General features: G+C 41.4%; 1 protein-coding gene across 1 annotated transcript in view; it reads left to right on the forward strand.

Annotated features, from left to right (window-relative positions):
• The window catches only part of CRLF3 (cytokine receptor like factor 3), a 36,386-nt gene extending 20,741 nt beyond the window's left edge, over positions 1-15,645 (forward strand). Inside the window, exons 7-8 of the mRNA XM_037070030.1 lie at positions 12,659-12,771; positions 14,235-15,645. Of these exons, the coding sequence (XP_036925925.1) occupies positions 12,659-12,771; positions 14,235-14,491 (370 nt within the window). The 3' untranslated portion in view covers positions 14,492-15,645. The remainder of the gene's footprint in view (positions 1-12,658; positions 12,772-14,234) is intronic.
• Positions 15,646-16,574: the final 929 nt, after the last annotated feature.

Here is a 16,574-nt window from a genome sequence, read left to right on the forward strand (position 1 = left end):
CAAGCATCAGCAATTAGGTCAGAAGATGTGAGTTGGGTGGGCACCTCCATGTACAAGGGAGGGACCGATGGGCCTACTTGAATAAAGGTAATTTTTAATCAGTCGTTTGAGGGGTGTTCCTCGTAGTTAAGAGGAAGGTTGTGTCCTGTAGGCACTGCCCTGCTGCTTAGCCCAATCTGTTTCCTGCTGAAGTTTCTGGAATGTTTGGAGCTGCTGAAGTCAGAGAAGCCAGTTTCTGGCTGGCTCTTCACTGTCTGGAGAGCCCAGTTTCATTTGGTGCCCTGGCCTGCTAGCAGCCCTCCTTCCAGGCCTCTCCCTGGTTTCCTGTCCCAACATTCCTGCTTTCCCTTTCCTTGCCGCTAAGATTCCCTGCTCTGACTATTTTTACTTTTCCTCCTCTATTACCTCTTTTCTTTAAAAGAGCTTCCTTTCAAACAGCCTTCCTTAATCCTCATAGCGTTTTCTTCCTTTCACGGATAAAGAAACAAAAGCACAGGGAGATGAGTGAGTGTTGGTATTCAAAGCCCGGCCATCTAGCCCTGAAGTCTGTGTTCTTAACCGTTGTGCTACCCTGCCTCTCATAAGTAACATGAGGTGGTGAATCAAGGGGCATTTGGCTGGCTATTTTTATTAACTTTTTCCTTCAAGGAACATAAAAAATTAATGTTCCATTTATCTATTATATAACAAACCATCCCTACACTTAGAGGCCTAAAACAACAATAGTCATTTGTTTTGCTTAGGAAACTACAGTTTGCAGAGCTTGGCAAGTTCAGTTATCCCTGCGCATGTGGTGTTAGCTGGGGTAGTTTGACCAGGGACGGCGCATCTGTTTGCAAGATAGCTCAATCACACATCTGGCAGGTTGGTTCTGGTTCTTGGTGTCTCTACCTGTAGTCTTCCAGGAGCTTCCTGGGCCTCCCCTCAGCCTGGTGGCTGGGTTCCAACGATGAGCATTCCAAAAGATAGGAAATGGAGACTGTCGGTTCTTAAGATGAGTCTAGAAATTGCCAGTGTCACGTCTAGTACATTCTGTTGCTCAGCCAGTCATAGAATCATGATCCCAGGGGAGGGATCCGCACTTCTGATGGGAGAAGCGTCAAAGAATTTGGGGGCTTTAATCTTAGAAATGCCATGATTGCATTTCTTAGAAGTGCCAAGATTAAGCAACCTGCCTGAGGTTGTACAGATTGTTCATAGTGATGCTGAGATTCAAATCCTGGTAGTCTAGCCCAGTGGGACTCTGCTTTGACTTAGAGCAAGGCAGGAGGCCATTGAAGAATATTGAGCAAATGAGTGACATGACCTGACAAATAGGTCATTTTGGCTGCTTTATGGAAAATAGTCTGTAAAGTGATATGGGTAGGGACGGAGACCAGTTAGAAAGATGTAAAAATAATCTTGGTGGGGGCTAGTGGTGGCTTGGACCAGGGAGAAGCAGTGGAGGTAATGGTAGATGATCAGAATGCGGATGCATTTGGGAGGAAGAACTGGAACAGTCCACCGGAGGATTGGTTGCAGAATGTCAGAAGGAGAGGAGTCAGGTTTGACTGCCAGGGGTTTTGGACTCAGTAACTGTTAGGGTAGAACTACCATTTACTGAGGGAGGAGGAGCATATTTCTGGGTGAATATTATTTATTCTTTCACAAATTAAATGTAAGTTTCTTATTAGACATGTAAGGGAAGATGGGGAATAGACCGTTGGATGTGTAATTCTGGAGTTCAGTGAAACAGGCCAGGCTGGAGACATTAACTTGGGAATATTTAGCATATAGGTAAGCATTTAAAGCTGTGGAATTGGATGAGATCAGCCAGGAAATAAATGTAGATTAAAAAATACTGTTGGGGAGAAAAGGAAGAACCAGCAAAGGCTTCTGAAGAGGACTAGCAAATGAGGAGGGAGACAGGAAAAGTGGGAGAATGGGTGACCTGGAGGCCAAGCAGAGGAAGTTTTCCAAGAGTGATCGACTGTGTCACCTGCCACAGGTCCGTTGGTGAAGGAAGGTCTGAGAACGACCTCTGGGTTTTCAAGGTGATGACCGACACAAGCAGTTTCAGTGGAGTTATAGAGGTGAAGCCTTTTCCCAGTGGGGTCAAAAGAGAGAAGGGGACCTTCTGGGACCAGTAGACTCATGGGAGCAGCTTAGTGGTGAATTTTTTCACTTTTTGAATTTTTGGAGTAATAACAAAAATAGAGATGAGAGGACCCTTAAGTGGTTTTTCAACAAAACTGCAAGGTACAGAAAACTTATATTCCAAATTAGTTGTCAGTACTTCCTAAGCCACAGCTGGGCAGGAGATCCACTGAGGAAATCATTTTGCTGAGGAAAAAAGTGCCGAATGTGGAGGGGCCGGTGTCAGAAGGCTCCAAATGTGCAGTCCCAGAGCGGGAAGGCCCCGCCCGAAGACTCTGAGCAGGACTGTGACTGGCAGTGCCCCAGTGCTCTGCGTGAGGAAACAGAGAAAAGTGGGAAATGCCCAGGGGAGTCCAGAGGGCATCATCCAGAAAACAAGAATTAGGTCTGTTGGTGCCAGTGGTCTGGGAAGCAAGCAGCCTTTTGAGAAATCATGCCGGGCCTGGCAGTAGACACTCTTGGACCAGATGAGGGTGCGAGTGTCAGAGGAGACCTTGCCTCACAGCGAGCCCCACCATAAGGCAGCACAGCCCTACAGCGAGGGGGGACAGGCACTGAGCTGTAAACCTGAAAGGTCCTCTGTTTCCCACCCACTTCCTACACCCCTCCCACTATGACGAGAAAACCCTGTTAATTCATACAAATAACACAAAATGAATGCTTGTAGTTCTGTACAATGATAGGATAAGAGGAAAACATTAAAAAGAGAAGTGAATCTTTTCCACAGTTGATGAAAACACAGCAGCACAAATATTAGCAGAAATGAGGAATAAATTGTATTCTGTGTTCTACTATTAATTTTAAAAAAGAAAAGTTTAATGAGTTGGCCAAACCAAAGGTTAAGAGCACAGTCTTTCTGGGAATATAAGACAGAAAACTGTACTTGAACAAGAATTAAATAAAAAAAATAAATAAAAATAAAAAAATAAAATAAAAATTTTATTTTATTTTATAAAAAAATAAAATAAAAATTTTTAAAAAGGTGCCTACTTTGAAGGGAAAAAAAAGAGCACAGTCTTTCAAAAGGTCATCCTCACTTCAGATGCCACTGCAAGGTCAGGGGTCCCCGGGGCCCACCCTCACTTCTAACTATACATAGATGGCTTCAAATCTCTGGGAGTCCCACACCACCGTCAGGTTCCTGCAATTCACTAAAATCATTCACAGAACTTAGGAGAGCGACTACATTTCTGATTACAGTTTTGTTATAGCAAGAGGATACAGATCAGAACCCACCAAAGGAAGAGATGCGGAGGGAGAGATGCAGTCTGGGAAGGATCCAAGCGAGAGGCTTTCTGTGTTCTTGGGGATGCGTGGCCCTCTAGCATGGCAGTACATAAAGAGCATGGAAACCAAGGCTGCTCACTCAAACTCTAGTGTCCAGGACTTTTATTGGGGAGTTTTAAAAGGATTTTATTTATTTATTTTTAGAGACAGGAAGGGAAGGAGAGAGAGAGGAAGAGAAACATCAGTGTGTGGTTGCCGCTTGCGCACAACCTGCCGGGGGCCTGGCCTGCAGCCCAGGCACGTGCCCTGACTGGGAATGAACCGGCCACCCTTTGGTTCACAGGCTGGCACTCAATCCACTGAGCCACACCAGCCAGGGCTATTGGGGATTTTTTTAGTAGAGGCATGGTTGATTAAATCATTCCTTGCTTAACTCAGTGCTCATCTCCCCTGCCCTCCCAGGGGATTGGGCTGATATTATGTAGCTCAAAGCCTCAAACCTCTAATCACATGATGGATCTTTCTGGGGTAAACTGCTCCCATTCCAAATCAGATTGTTAGCATCAACTATCTAGGGGCCCACCTGAGCACCTCATTAGCATAAAGTATCAGTCTGGTCTGGGGGCCCACAACAAATAGCAAAGATACTCCTATCACTTGAACCAAAGATATTACTCCACTAGAACCAAATTCTAGTGGTTTAGAGGTTACTTCCCAGGATCAGGACAAGCCAATTTCTTCATTGCACAATAATGTAACAAATGTCTGCTATCCTCTATTCAGAATTAATATTAGCCTGTTTTTATTTTTTCAGAGAAATAAAATATTAGAAATATTAGGATAAAATTCATGTATCTTGTGTTCCTCATATCCCTCCTACATATATATTTATCCATATAGTATTTTGTGTGTTTTTAAAATCTTATGAAACATAGTTTCAAGCTTGGGAAAATTGCAAGACTAATACAAGGAATTCCAAAATCCTTCACTCAGATTCCTCAATATTATATTTGCTTCATCATTTCTCTACTTTTTCCCCCCAAATCATTTTCAGTATTTTTTAAATATATTTTATTGATTATGCCATTATAGTTCTCCCATTTCCCCCCTTCAATCCCCTCCATCCTACACACCCCTCCCCCCATCCCCCCCTTTAGTTCATGTGTCACAAGTTCTTTAGCTCCTACATTTCCCATACTATTCTTGTCTTCCCCCTGTTTATTTTCTCCCCACTGTCTAAACTACTTATTCTCTGTACCTTCTCCCCGCCTCTCCTCCTCCCACTCCCCTGTTGATAACCCTCCATGTGATCTCCATTTCTGTGGCTCCTGATCTAGCTGTCCTCTTAGATTGCTTTTGTTTTAGGTGTGGCTGTTAATAACTGTGAGTTTGCTGTCCTTTCACTGTTCATATTTTTTATCTTCTTTTTCTTAGATAAGTCCCTTTAACATTTCATATAATAAGGGCTTGGTGACGATGAACTCCTTGAACCTGACCTTATCTGAGAAGCACTTTATCTGCCCATCTATTCTAAGTGAAAGCTTTACTGGATAGAGCAATCTTGGAGTAGGTCTTTGGATTTCATGACTTGGAATACTTCTTTCTAGCCCCTTCTTGCCTGTGAGGTCTCTTTTGAGAAATCAGCGGACAGTCTGATGGGAATTCCTTTGTAGATGACTGTCCCCTTATCTCTTGCTGCTTCTAGGATTCTCTCCTTCATTTTAATCTTGGCTAATGTAATTATGATGTGCCTTGGTGGGTTTCTCCTTGGGTCCACTTCCTTTGGGACTCTCTGAGCTTCCCGGACTTCCTGGAAGTCTATTTCCTTTACCAGACTGGGGAAGTTCTCCTTTATTATTTGTTCAAATAAGTTTTCTGCTTGTTTCTGTTCCTTTTCCCCTTCTGGTACCCCTATAATTCGGATGTTGGAACGTTTAAATGAGGAGGCTCCTAAGCCTGTCCTCATTTTTTTGAATTCTTGTTTCTTTATTCTTTTCTGTTTGGTTGTTTCTTTCTTCCTTCTGGCCCACTCCCTTGATCTGAGTCCTAGTTTTCTTTCCATCACTATTGGTTCCCTGTGCATTTTGCTTCATTTCAATTAGTTTAGCCTTCATATGTCCCTCTAATTTGTGACTAAAATCAACTAGTTCTGTGAGCATCCTGATCACCAGTGTTTTGAACTGTGCATCTGATAGGTTGGCTATCTCTTGGTTGCTTAGAAGTATTGGCTCTGGGGCTTTGAGTTGTTGTTCTGCTTGAGCCATAATGTTTTGGTTTGTTTTCGCCTGTTGTGTATGAGGGGCGGAGCCTTAGATGTTCACCAGGTGGGTCTACCCAGTAGCTGGGTTGTGACTGGGGGCAGGGTCAGAGAGGGAGCAATGGTGTTTGTTCTGCTCTCTTTCTTGGATTCTGTCCCCTCTGCCACTTCCCACAAGCAAATTGGGCTCTTTTGGTGCTGGTTCCCAGGTGTGTGGGCTTGTGTACGATATAGGACCCTGTGGGTTCCCAGCGAACTCTCCTGTGAGGCTAGGAGCCTCTCCTGGGACCTCAACACCCTAAAGGTTTTTCAGTCGGTGCTTTTAGGCTTTATTTCCCATCACCAGGGCCCTGGGTTGCGCAGTCTGTCTCACTGACCGCTTTTAAACCTGCCTGGTTTACCTGTGTGTGAATGTGTGTCCATAGTCAGCCAGCTACCTTGCGAGCCTTACTGGGTTTTCATCCCACACCTTTTCCTGCTGGGACCCCTCTCCACCAGCCACCAACTCTACCCCTCTTACTGGTCTGGATGAATGGTTCATTGTTGTCGGACTTCAGTACAGTTCAATTTTCTGTCTGTTTTGTTTGTGTTTTTGTTTCTAAATCTTTGTTGTCCTTAAGTTTGGTTGCGTGAGGAGGAACAGTGTTTCTACTTACACCTCCATCTTGGCTGGAATTCCAAAGTCTTATTTTCAGTATTTTCTAAAAACAGATTATCAATGATATAATACTAGTATCTAACCTACAGACCTTATCAGATTTAATTATTCCAATTAATGTTTTTAATAGAAAAAATGATCTTGGATCATGTGGTATAATCAGTTGTCATGTCTCTTTAGTCTCTTTTTTTAAATAAAGATTTTATTTATTTATTTTTAGAAAGAGGGGGAGGGAGGGAGAAGGAGAGGGAGAGAAACACTGATGATATATGAGGGATACATTGGTTGCCTCTCATTGCCCCAAACCTGGGACCCAGCCCGCAACCCAGGCATGGGTCCTGACTGGGAATCGAACTAGCGACCTTTTGGCTCATGGGCCAGCACTCAATTCACTGAGCCACACCAGCCAGGGCTCTTTAGCCCCCTTTAACCTGGAACAGTGTCTCCATTTCTCTTAATTTTTATGATATTGACAACTTTGAAGAGTGCAGGCCAATTATTTTATAGAATATCCCTCAATTTGAGTTTGTTTAATGTTTCCTAATGATTGGATTCAGGTTATGCATATTTGACAGGAATATTAAACAAGTAATGTGTTCTTTTTAGTGTGCTGAATTCACTAGGATATATACCCAGAAGTGAAATTGCCAAATCATGTGGTAGTTCTTTTTTTAATTTTATGAGGAACCCTCATACTGTTTTACATAGCAGCTGTACCATTTTACACTCCTGTCAATAGTGTAGTACTTTGTTTAGAATTTTTGCATCTATAATCATCAGAGTTGTTGGCCTGTAGTTAGTTTTCTTTTCTTGTGTCTTGTTTTCTTTTTTTGTGATTTTGATTTCAGGATACTATGAAGCTAATTAGACCTGGCCCTTATGTATGTGTGGGTTATTGGGGAGGTTTCCTTTTTTAAAAAAAATATATTTTACTGATTATGCTATTATACTTTTCCCCCTTCCCCCCTTTATTCCCCTCCACCCTGCACATCCCCACACCCCTTCCTGTCCACATTTCCCCCCCTTTAGTTCATGTCCATGTGTCACAAGTTTTTAGCTTCTACATTTCCCACTCTACTCTTGCCTTCCCCCTGCCTATTTTCTCCTCACCGTCTAAACTACTTATTCTCTGTACCTTCTCCCCCTTCTCCTCCTCCCACTCCCCTGTTGCTAACCCTCCATGTGATCTCCATTTCTGTGGCTCTGCTCCTAATCTAGCTGTCTGCTTAGTTTGCTTTTGTTTTAGGTATGGTTGTTAATAACTAAGTTATTAATAACTGTGAGTGCTGTCCTTTCACTGTTCATATTTTTTATCTTCTTTTTCTTAGATAAATCCCTTTAACATTTCATATAATAAGGGCTTGGTGATGATGAACTCCTTGAACCTGACCTTATCTGGGAAGCACTTTATCTGCCCTTCCATTCTAAGTGAAAGCTTTACTGGATAGAGCAATCTTGGAGTAGGTCTTTGGATTTCATGACTTGGAATACTTCTTTCCAGCTCCTTCTTGCCTATGAGTTCTCTTTTGAGAAATCCGCTGATAGTCTGATGGGAACTCCTTTGTAGGTGACTGTCCCCTTATCTCTTACTGCTTCTAGGATTCTCGCCTTCATTTTAATCTTGGCTAATGTAATTATGATGTGCCTTGGTGGGTTTCTCCTTGGGTCCACCTTCTTTGGGACTCTCTGAGCTTCCTGGACTTCCTGCAAGTCTATTTCCTTTGCCAGACTGGGGAAGTTCTCCTTTATTATTTGTTCAAATAAGTTTTCTGCTTGTTTCTGTTCCTCTTCCCCTTCTGGTACCCCTGTAATTTGGATGTTGGAATGTTTAAAGGTGTCCTGGGGGCTCCTAAGCCTGTCCTCATTTTTTTGAATTCTTGTTTCTTTATTCTTTTCTGTTTGGTTGTTTCTTTCTTCCTTCTGGTCCACTTCCTTGATCTGAGTCCCAGTTTTCTTTCCATCACCATTGGTTCCCTGTGCATTTTGCTTTATTTCATGTAGTGTAGCCTTCATTTTTTCATCTAATTAGTGACTAAAATCAACTAGTTCTGTGAGCATCCTGATCACCAGTATTTTGAACTATGCATCTGATAGGTTGGCTATCTCTTGGTTGCTTAGAAGTATTGGCTCTGGGGCTTTGAGTTGTTGTTCTGCTTGAGCCATAATGTTTTGGTCTGTTTTCGCTTGTTAACATATGAGGGGCGGAAGCTTATGTGTTCACTAGGGCAGGTCTACCCAGTAGCTGGGTTGTGACAGGGGGCAGGGTCAGAGAGGGAGCAATGGTGTTTGTTCTGCTCTCTTTCTTGGATTCTGTCCCCTCTGCCGCTTCCCACAGCAAATTGGGCCCTTTGGGTGCTGGTTCCTGGGTGTGTGGGCTTGTGTATATTCTAGGACCCTGTGGGTCTCTCCAACGAATTCTCCTGTGAGGCTGGGAGTCTCTCCCAGCACTTTTTATTGGTGCTTTTAGGCTTTATTTCCCATCACCAGGGCCCTTGGTTGCGTGGTGTGTGTCACTGCCCATTTTTTCCTGGTTTATCTGCGTGCTAATGTGTGACCGTGGTCAGCCTCGCGCCGCCTGTGCTCCCCGTTCTGCCAGCCACTGCCTTTTCCTGCTGCCATCCCTCTCCACCAGCCGTGACTCTGCGCCTCTTACCAGTGTGGATGAATGCTTGTCGGCCTTCCTTACAGTTCAGTTTTCTGTCTGTTCTGGTTGTGGGTTTGTTTCTAAATCTTTATTGTCCTTAATTTTGGTTGTGCAAGGAGGCACAGTGTTTCCACCTACACCTCCATCTTGGCGGGAAGTCCCTGGGGAGGTTTCTCATTATTGGTTTATTATACTTTCTAGTTATAAGTCTATTCAGATCTTCTCTTTCTTTTTTTTAAAAATATTTTTATGTGTTGATTAATGTTAGAAAGAGAAAGAGAAAGAGAAACATTAATTTGTTGATCCATTTACTTATGCATCCATTGTCTGTTTCTTGTATGTGCTTTGACCAGGGATCGAACCCACAACCTTGGTGCTGCAGATTGATGCTCTAACCACTTGAGCTCCTTGGCCAGGCAGGTTTCTCTTTCTTCACTATCAGTCTTGGTAGGTTGTATTTGTAGAAGTTTATTCATGTTTTTTAGATTATTTAATTTCAGTGTATGTTGCTCATAGGAGTCTCCTATAATCCTTCTGAGTTCTATGCAATCAGTTGTAATGACTCCTCTTTCATTTCTGACTTTATTTGTGTCATCTTTATCTTAGTTAATTCACTAAAAGTTGTCAATTTTCTTGATAATTTCAAAAAACCAACTGTTAGTTATGTTGATTATTTTCTATTCTTTATTTGTTTCTTCTGCTACCTTTGGGCTTATCTTGTTCTTTTTCATTCTTTGAGGTGTAAAATCAAGGGTTGTTTGTTTGTTTGTTTGTTTTGGGTTTTTTCTTTAGATTACGTTTTTTAATGAATAAACACTATTTTTTCAGTCATTTTTATTTTTCAATTATAATTGACATACAATATTATATTAGTTTCAGGTGTAGACCCCAGTGATGATATTCTAAAGCTTACCAAGTAATCATCCTTTTAAATTTCATTCCTGTTGAAATAACCATACATACTTATTCTCTATGCTGTACCTTACATCCCCATGACTAATGTGTAACTACCAGTTTGAACTTCTTAATCCGTTCATCTCTCTCACTCATCCCCCAACTCCTCTCCCATCTGGCAACTATTAGCATGTCCTCTGTATCTAAGAGTCTGTTTCTGTTCTGCTTGTTTGTTTATTTTGATTTTTAGACTCAGTTGTTTATGATAGATATGTATTTACTGCCATTTTGTTGCTCACATTTGATCTTTTCCTTCCCCTCTTCCCTCCCCTCCTTCCCCATCCCTCCTCCTTCTCAACCCTTTAGCATTTCATGTAATACTGGTTTGGTGGTAATGAATTTCTTTAGCTTTTTCTTGCCTGGGGAGCTCTTTACCTGTCCTTCGATTCTAAATGATAGGTTTGTTGGGTAGAATAATCTTGGATGTAGGTCCTTGCTTTCATCACTTTGAATATTTCTTGCCACTCCCTTCTGGCCTACAAGGTTTCTATTGAGAAATCCCCTGACAGTCTTACGAGAACTCCCTGATAGGTAACTAACTACTTTTGAGATTCTTTGTCTTTAACCCTTTAGATTTTAATTACGATGTATCTTGGTGTGGATTTATCTTGTTTGGGACTCTCTGTGTTTCCTGGACTTCTATGTCTATTTCCTTTACCAGGTAGAGGAAGTTTTCTATCATTATTTTTTCAAATAGGTTTTCAGTTTCTTTCACTCTTCTCCTGGTACCCTCATATGTGAATGTTGATATGCTTGAAGTTGTCATAGAGGCTCTTACACTATTCCATATTTTTAAATTCTTTTTGCCATTCTGATTGGGTGTTTTTTGCTTCATTATATTCCAAATCACTGAATTGATTCTCAGTGTCATCTACTCTACTGTTGATTTGTTGTAAATAATTCTTTATTTCAGTTAGTGTAGTCTTCATTTCTGACTGTTTTTTTTTACAGTGTTGAAGTTCTCACCAAGTTCCTTGAGCATTCTTATAACCATTGTTTTGAACTCTGTGTCTGATAGTTGGCTTCCCTCCATTTCATTTAGTTCTTTTTTTTTAATTTTATAAAAGATGTATTTATTTTTAGAGAGAAGGGAAGGGAGGGAAAGAGAGGGAGAGAAACATCAATGTGTGGTTGCCTGTCATGTGTCCCCCACTGGGGACCTCACCTGCAACACAGGCATGTGCCTTGATAGGCGATTGAACTGGCAAACCCTTTGGTTCGCAGTCCACTGAGCTACACCGGCCAGGGCTCATTTAGTTTTTTTCTGGAGATTTCTCCTGTTCTTTCATTTGGGATCTGTCTCCACAGTGTTGGCTGCTTCCTGTGTTTGTTTCTATGTATTAGGTAGAGCCGTTACATCTCTTGGCCTTGGTAGAGTGACCTTGTGTAATAGGTGTCCTGTTGGTCCTAGTGGCACAGCCTCCCCAGTCATCTGAGCCAGGTGCTCCAGATGTGTGCCTCTGTGAGCTGTGTGCACTGGTCTGTTGTAGTTGAGCCTTGCCTGCTGTTGGCATCATGGGAAGGGATTGACCCCATGCCAATTGGCTGTAAGGACCAGCTGCTGTGCAGGAGTCAACCCTATGGATCAGGACTTGCTTCACCGGGGCTTTGGCGCTCATCAAGTCCGCCCCTTGAGTGTGTCCCTGTAGGGGTGGTAGGGTTGTAATCAGGCATGGTCTGGAGCTGTCCACCAGGTGTCCGTCCTGCTAGGTGCAAAGTCAGCCACTGCCTTTGCCCTGCCTGGGGCCACTTGGCATAAGCTACAGAGCATTCCACAGATGGCTGCTACTTGTGGTGGTCTTGGAGGTGCTCAGGAGTGGCCAAGCTGTGAACTAAGGCTGGTTGCCACTAGTGCCGGGCCTGGGGATGCGTAGCAAGAAGTAAGACATACACAGAGGCCAGATGTTGGTTATTTGAGAAATTTTAGAAAAGTCCAAAGCATGAGGCAAGACAGGCCCAGACATGCTGAAAATGTTGCATAGCTTCTTACACCTTCAATATTAAAATGGCTGCACAGACTGTCTGGTGTGGCTCAGTGGATTGAGCGCCGGCCTACAAACGGAAAAGTAGCCAGCTTGATTCCCTGACAGGGCACCTTGGGTTGTGGGCCAAGTCCCCAGTTGGTGGTGTGCAAGAGGCAACCTATCAATGTTTCTCTCACACATCAGTGTTTCTCTTCCTCTCTTTTTCCTTTCCCCTCTCTCTAAAAAACAAATCTTAAAAAAATTATAAATAAAAAATAAAATGGCTGCACAAAAATTCACCAATTTTGGTAAGTTTTTAAAAAATGCACGCTGCTATGACAGTTCTCACAATACAGTCTAACAAAATTGTTTCAAATGAAGTTAAAGACAACTGAGCTCTACCAGAGCCATTGTGTTGAAGAACCAAATGAATCTTTGGCCAATCCAGTAGATGAATACAAAATTTTTACAACAGTGCCTGAAATAGTAGGTAATTGTTAGCTATTTTTAAAATATTTTATTTATTTTTAGAGAGAGGGGAAGGGAGGGAGAGAAGGAGGGGAAGTGAAACATCAATGTGTGGTTGCCTCTTGCACACCCTCTGCTGGGGACCTGGCCTGCAACCCAGGCATCTGCCCTGACTAGGAATCGAACTGGCAATGCTTTGGTTCATAGGCCAGTGCTCAATCCACTGAGCCACACCAGCCAGGGATGTTAGCTATTATTAACAGCATTTGTGATGAGATTATTATTTTTATGCTTAATAACTGTTATATATCATGTTAAGAAAAGATGGAATGATCTCTCTACATTTGCAGAGTTGAAACTGTGGGACAGCCAGACAGGAGAGACAGCATAGGCGTGTGTGCAGAAAAACAGAATGGATATGACTCTCTACAGCGGGACCAAGCCGTGTGCATTAGTACAAACGGTGAGAAGTAACTGTCATTCTCTTTGAAATATATGAATGACTATAGCAAGATATAAGTCTGTCCCAGTATCACACAATTATAGCAAGAGATGAGAAGGTACGGGTCTTAATGACATATCTACGTGGCTACTGTGTACCAGGCATTGTTCTATACCCTTTATAAATAATCAATTGTTTAACCCCTTTAACAAATTTTTGTAGTGGAAAGGAGTAGTATTTCCATTTTTTAGGTGATGAAAACAGCCACAGAAAGGTTAAATGGCTGGAGGAGGGTGAGCTGGGATTTGCTCCAGGGAGTCACCTCTGCGTTGTGTGCACAGGTCATCTACATTCACCATAGATTCGGGCACTAGGGAGAGTTCGCTTAATTTCTTATATTTCCCCAGGTTGTTTGGTTCCTTATATCATGATAATTACACTTTGAAAAGTCATGTTAAGACATGTTAATATTTTGTGTGGGTGGGCAGTATAGGTAGAACAAGATTCTTCTTTATTCCATGTGAAACAGTCTTGCTATTCTACAGGATGTAATTTTACAATGGAATCAAGTTTCTTTTTTATTTTTTTAAAAAGATTTATTTATTTATCTTTAGAGGGGAAGGGAAGGAGAGAAGGAGAGAAACATCAATGTATGGTTGCCTCTCGTGAGTCCCCTGCTGGGAACTGGCCTGCAGCCCAGGCATATGCCCTGACTGGGAATCGAACCTCGATTGTTTGGTTCACAGGCCCGCGCTTAATCCACTGAGCTACACCAGCCAGGGCGAATCAAGTTTCTTTTGGTGCCATCCATATGGGAAATTCATAGTTTCTGGTTGTTTTTTTTTTTTTTTTTAGCAACCAATGAATGCATCAATAAGTGGAACAAGTCAATGTTTCTCTGTCTCTCCCCCCTCTTCTTCTCTCTCAAATCAATAAGTAAGAATTTTTTTAAAAGGCAAGTCTCATTTTCAAGTGCTGGTGAAAGCATGGTGCAGTCAGTGTTCACTGTGCCCCTGGCTGCAGCCCGCAGTCTNTTCATAGTTTCTGGTTGTTTTTTTTTTTTTTTTAAGCAACCAATGAATGCATCAATAAGTGGAACAAGTCAATGTTTCTCTGTCTCTCCCCCCTCTTCTTCTCTCTCAAATCAATAAGTAAGAATTTTTTTAAAAGGCAAGTCTCATTTTCAAGTGCTGGTGAAAGCATGGTGCAGTCAGTGTTCACTGTGCCCCTGGCTGCAGCCCGCAGTCTCTGCGCTGAAACAGAACCCTCGACCAGACTTCTAATGTGCTATTAAAGCTTTATTAACCTCTTCTTTCTGTCCTGATGATGAGGGTTAATTAAATGCATTATCTTTGACTAGTTGGCATTCCAAAATGATTTCTTTATTTGAATTAGGAAATTAGCTGTGTTATCAATAATCTGCAGTCTATTTCAGTTCTTAGTTGTTGCTCACATGTAAATGACTTTTTATCTTAACATTCTAGGTGCAGTTTTTGTAAATGGAAAAGAAATGACTAATCAGTTGCCTGCTGTTACCACTGGGTCCACTGTCACATTTGACATTGAAGCCATGACTCTGGGAACCACCAATAATAATGAAGGCGGAAACTTCAAGCTTCGAGTGACTATTAGCTCAAATAACAGAGAAGTGGTTTTTGATTGGTTACTTGATCAATCTTGTGTCTCTCTTTACTTTGGATGTTCATTTTTCTATCCTGGATGGAAAGTATTGGTGTTCTAGATTTTGGGGTGATTGGCTTTGGTTTACAAGATTTTAATGTAGCTGCTCTCATCCTAATGTGTAATTGAAAAAAACAAAAACAACATCTCTCAGTTAAGCCACTGGAAGTGGAAATTGTTTATTGGATTTATTTTGGAATATTTTAGCAAAAGGGATTTGCATATTATGGACAAAACCATAATGCAGTCATTTTTATTCATAGCATAGTGTTAATTAAAATATCACATCACAATAAAAATCAAATTGGCTTTTAAAATACGAGGAGATAAAGCTCTCCACCCTCCAGTTTACTTTGTCAAGTTGGTTTTAGAACAGAAAAATGAATGTAACATTATTTTATTAAGTCTCCGTCTTTGAAGGACCCGAGGCTGTGTAAGAGTTCAGTGTAGCAACAGGAACAGGCCGGGTGGAAGCCTGGGCTCTGTAATGTATGGTCACTCACTCCACATGAGTGTTGCATATGTTCTCTGTATTCAGGTGTGTGTAAGCGGTATTGAATTTTATCTCGTGTTCAGTATTCTCAAAGTCCTTAAACCATGATAATTTCTGCATCTCTTTTGTAATTACTGAGGAAATATCTACAATAGGCAAAATGTTTTCCTTTGTTCTTTTCTTACAATTTTATTCATGATAGGCTAAAGGATTCTTACAGGGTAAAACTGCTGGTGGGAGCAGCGTGCACAGTGGTGGTAGCCATTTCACGTGTGTGTACCATGGACCTGCCCAGACCCAGCTGCAGTGCTGTACAAACGACTGTTTTTAGGGGATGAGCTGCAGTCAGTCTGTTGTCAGTTTCAAATATGGTCTTAGCGAGCCAAGCAAACGTATAGGGTGAATACTTGACCTATTTTTGGCAACTTAAATTTGTGTAAAATATTTATTTGAAGGACTTACTTAGTATGTAAAAATGAGTATCTTGCTATATACCAATCTATAGATTTTTTAATGTGAATTTTTTTTTATTTTTAGCAGTAGAAAAGCAAGTTTGATATTTTTGTAAAATAATTTATTTGGGGATTCAAATTCCCTGTGAGACAATCGACCTTTTTCACTTGCCTTTTTATGTATAAGTGAGTCATCTTTCACTGACGACGTGCTAGAATGTAGCTGCCTGGGAAAACTGTCTGAAACAAAATTAAAAACTGTAAGGTAAATGTGTGTATTTTTTTTCTTCTTCTATGATACTTGATGAAACCCATTTTAATCTTTACTTTTAAGTAGAGGGGGAAAAAGAGTTTCCTGTGGCTCCAGTCATTTTAATTCAGATATTGTAACTTGTGGAAAGGTACTAATATTCTGTGTATAACCTTACCACGCTGATATTCTCTGGTACTTAGTATAGTGCCTGGCACATGACATGGGTGCAGTAAATGTCTGACTGAATGAATGTAGATGAGTTACCTCCAGAATGTTATCTCATGGCCTTCATTCAGCAAATATTTATTAAACACCTTCATTTCTTCTCCTCCATTAGAGAATGACATCTTAAATTTATACCTATAGAATCTGCCTATTCACAGAAGTAACTTAAACCTAATTTAATTTTAGACAGGTATGGATTTTAATTTTGAACTCTGAAACTAATTTAAATATTGATAGTTTTTCTTGAACTGTGAACAGAAGATTTTGTTAAAAGCCATTCTGTTGAAATAGATAATAGACTTGGTATTCCAAGTCTATGTGCTTGGAGGGACAAGAGAGTTTGGGTGATGAAAACGATGATAAGAATTGATATTTATTGGGTAGAAGTGACTTCTGGCCAAGATGGAGACGTAGGTAGACAGACACATTGTGCCTCCTTGCACAACCAAAAGAAGGACCACAGCAAATTTAAAAACAAAAACAACCAGAACTGACAGAAAATCAAACTGTATGGAAGTCCAACAACCAAGGAGTTAAAGAAGAGACATTCATCCAGACCGATAGGAGGGGCAGAGACAGGCAGCTGGGCAGAGAGGACCTGTGGCAAAGCAGTGGCTGGAGGACCAGGCAATCTCCCATTCATGTGCAGATAAGCCAGGAGGAACAACTGGAGGGCAAGACAGACAATGTAACCCTTTACTTCCAGTGCTGGGAAATAAAG

This window comes from Sturnira hondurensis, unplaced genomic scaffold (assembly GCF_014824575.4).
Source record: "Sturnira hondurensis isolate 20B ecotype Veracruz unplaced genomic scaffold, ASM1482457v3 Scaffold0018728, whole genome shotgun sequence".
In the NCBI taxonomy this organism is placed as follows: domain Eukaryota; kingdom Metazoa; phylum Chordata; class Mammalia; order Chiroptera; family Phyllostomidae; genus Sturnira; species Sturnira hondurensis.